We start from the raw sequence: 1,796 nt of genomic DNA on the forward strand, positions 1-1,796 counted from the left end.
CTCATGTTTAAATAAGGAAGATAACACGGTCTCTAACAAATACTTTCTAATATAATATTTTTAATGGGTTTTACTAATTTACGTGAATTTGATATAAATTTAATGAAATATATAATATTAAATAGTGTGTTATTAATATTATTTTTAAATAAAATATGGGAGAGTTATTATCATTGTCTCTTGGTTTAGCTTATATTTTTAAAAAATCTAAATCACGAAATCCCAACGAGATTAACATAACTCCTATTGCCCTTATTGGCACTAATACCAGTGTCTACCAGTACTGTCCCTTCAACTCTCAACATGACTACTATACAGAAAGAGATAAAAGATAGAAAGTCCCAATAAACAATTAACAATAACAATAACCTCTCTCACTCTATCTTCTTTGCACTTTGTTTCTTTCAAACAAAATGAAGAACAATTCAAATCCCAAACTAATACTCCTCCACCCTTCAATTCACAGACAAACCCCAACACCACCCTTTCTCTCTAACCGCCTCTGTCTTTTCTTCTTCCTCCTCACTTTTTTCACCATAGTCTTCGCTCTATCTCTCATCACTACAATCAACTCATCCGCCGCAAACTCCGCCGCATCCTCCTCCGTCTCACCTCTTCCATCCTCTGTAACCAAAGCCCTTCTCCACTATGCCTCATCCTCTAACTCCACCACCAAAACCATGTCTTTCTCCGAAATTAACGCCATTGCAACCACTCTTCTCCTTAAACCACATCCAAATTTCCTCATTTTCGGTCTCACCCACGAATCACTCCTCTGGTCTGCTCTGAATCACAATGGTCGCACTGTGTTCATCGATGAAAACGAATACACAATCTCTAAATTCGAACAAACAAACCCAGGAATCGAAGCTTACGATGTTCAGTTCACAACAAAAGTTAGCGAACACCTTAAGCTTCTTTCTCAAACGAAAGCAGAGTCAAAACGCGATTGCAAACCTGTGCAGAATCTCTTGTTCTCAGAATGCAAACTTGGAATCAACGATATGCCGAATCACGTTTATCAAATCTCTTGGGACGTGATTCTGGTGGATGGACCGCGGGGGTATTTTCCGGCAGCTCCGGGGAGAATGTCGGCGATATTTACGGCGGCGGTTTTGGCTCGGAGCAAGAAAGTGGGAAAGACTCATGTGTTCGTACATGATTTTGGGAGAGAAGTGGAGAAGATTTTCAGTGATGAGTTTCTTTGTGAAGAGAATTTGGTTCATAATGTGGATCAGTTGGGGCACTTTGTGGTGGAGAGTGTCGCCGACAACGCTGAAACTTCTCAATTTTGTAGAAATTCTACTTCCTTGTTGTCTTTGTCGGTGTCAAAGTATGTTGATTGAGGAATTACAGCAATCTTTTTGTCCAATCTGTAAAATTATATATTTTTTTTAGCTTTTCCTTTTTTGATGTATATTTTTAATGAAAAGAATTGTACTTTAATTTTGCTTTACTATATTGGAATGATTTTTCCCCTAAAAAGAGGGTGGGAACGGGAGAAAGAGCTTTTCAAATTTATTTTATATTATCTCTGAGCTTGTTGCTATGATGATTTCTCTGTTTATGTTCTGATGATTTGCAAGCGAGTAAACCAACAGACATGATTATTAACTTTATTGAACGTTTTCAAATTAGTCATCTACTCTATTGAAGTATTTTTTTAAATCCGATCATTCCGTTAATATTTGCTATTAAATGACTTGGATGATGATGTGCTTATTTAGTGTACATTTCACATTTGGAAGTTTAGCATAGAGAGAGAAGCATACAAAATATTTGAAACAGTCGAATAG

The 1,796-nt window shown here is 36.7% G+C and overlaps 1 protein-coding gene across 1 annotated transcript; it reads left to right on the plus strand.

Moving 5' to 3' along the window:
- Positions 1 to 230: 230 nt before the first annotated feature.
- Positions 231 to 1,526, plus strand: LOC101511787 (protein IRX15-LIKE-like). The gene has a single exon (XM_004505197.4). It carries the CDS (start codon positions 414 to 416, stop codon positions 1,344 to 1,346), a length of 933 nt encoding a protein of 310 aa, XP_004505254.1. The 5' UTR covers positions 231 to 413; the 3' UTR covers positions 1,347 to 1,526.
- The last annotated feature ends 270 nt before the right edge of the window (positions 1,527 to 1,796 follow it).

Source organism: Cicer arietinum, chromosome 6 (assembly GCF_000331145.2).
Source record: "Cicer arietinum cultivar CDC Frontier isolate Library 1 chromosome 6, Cicar.CDCFrontier_v2.0, whole genome shotgun sequence".
Taxonomy (NCBI): domain Eukaryota; kingdom Viridiplantae; phylum Streptophyta; class Magnoliopsida; order Fabales; family Fabaceae; genus Cicer; species Cicer arietinum.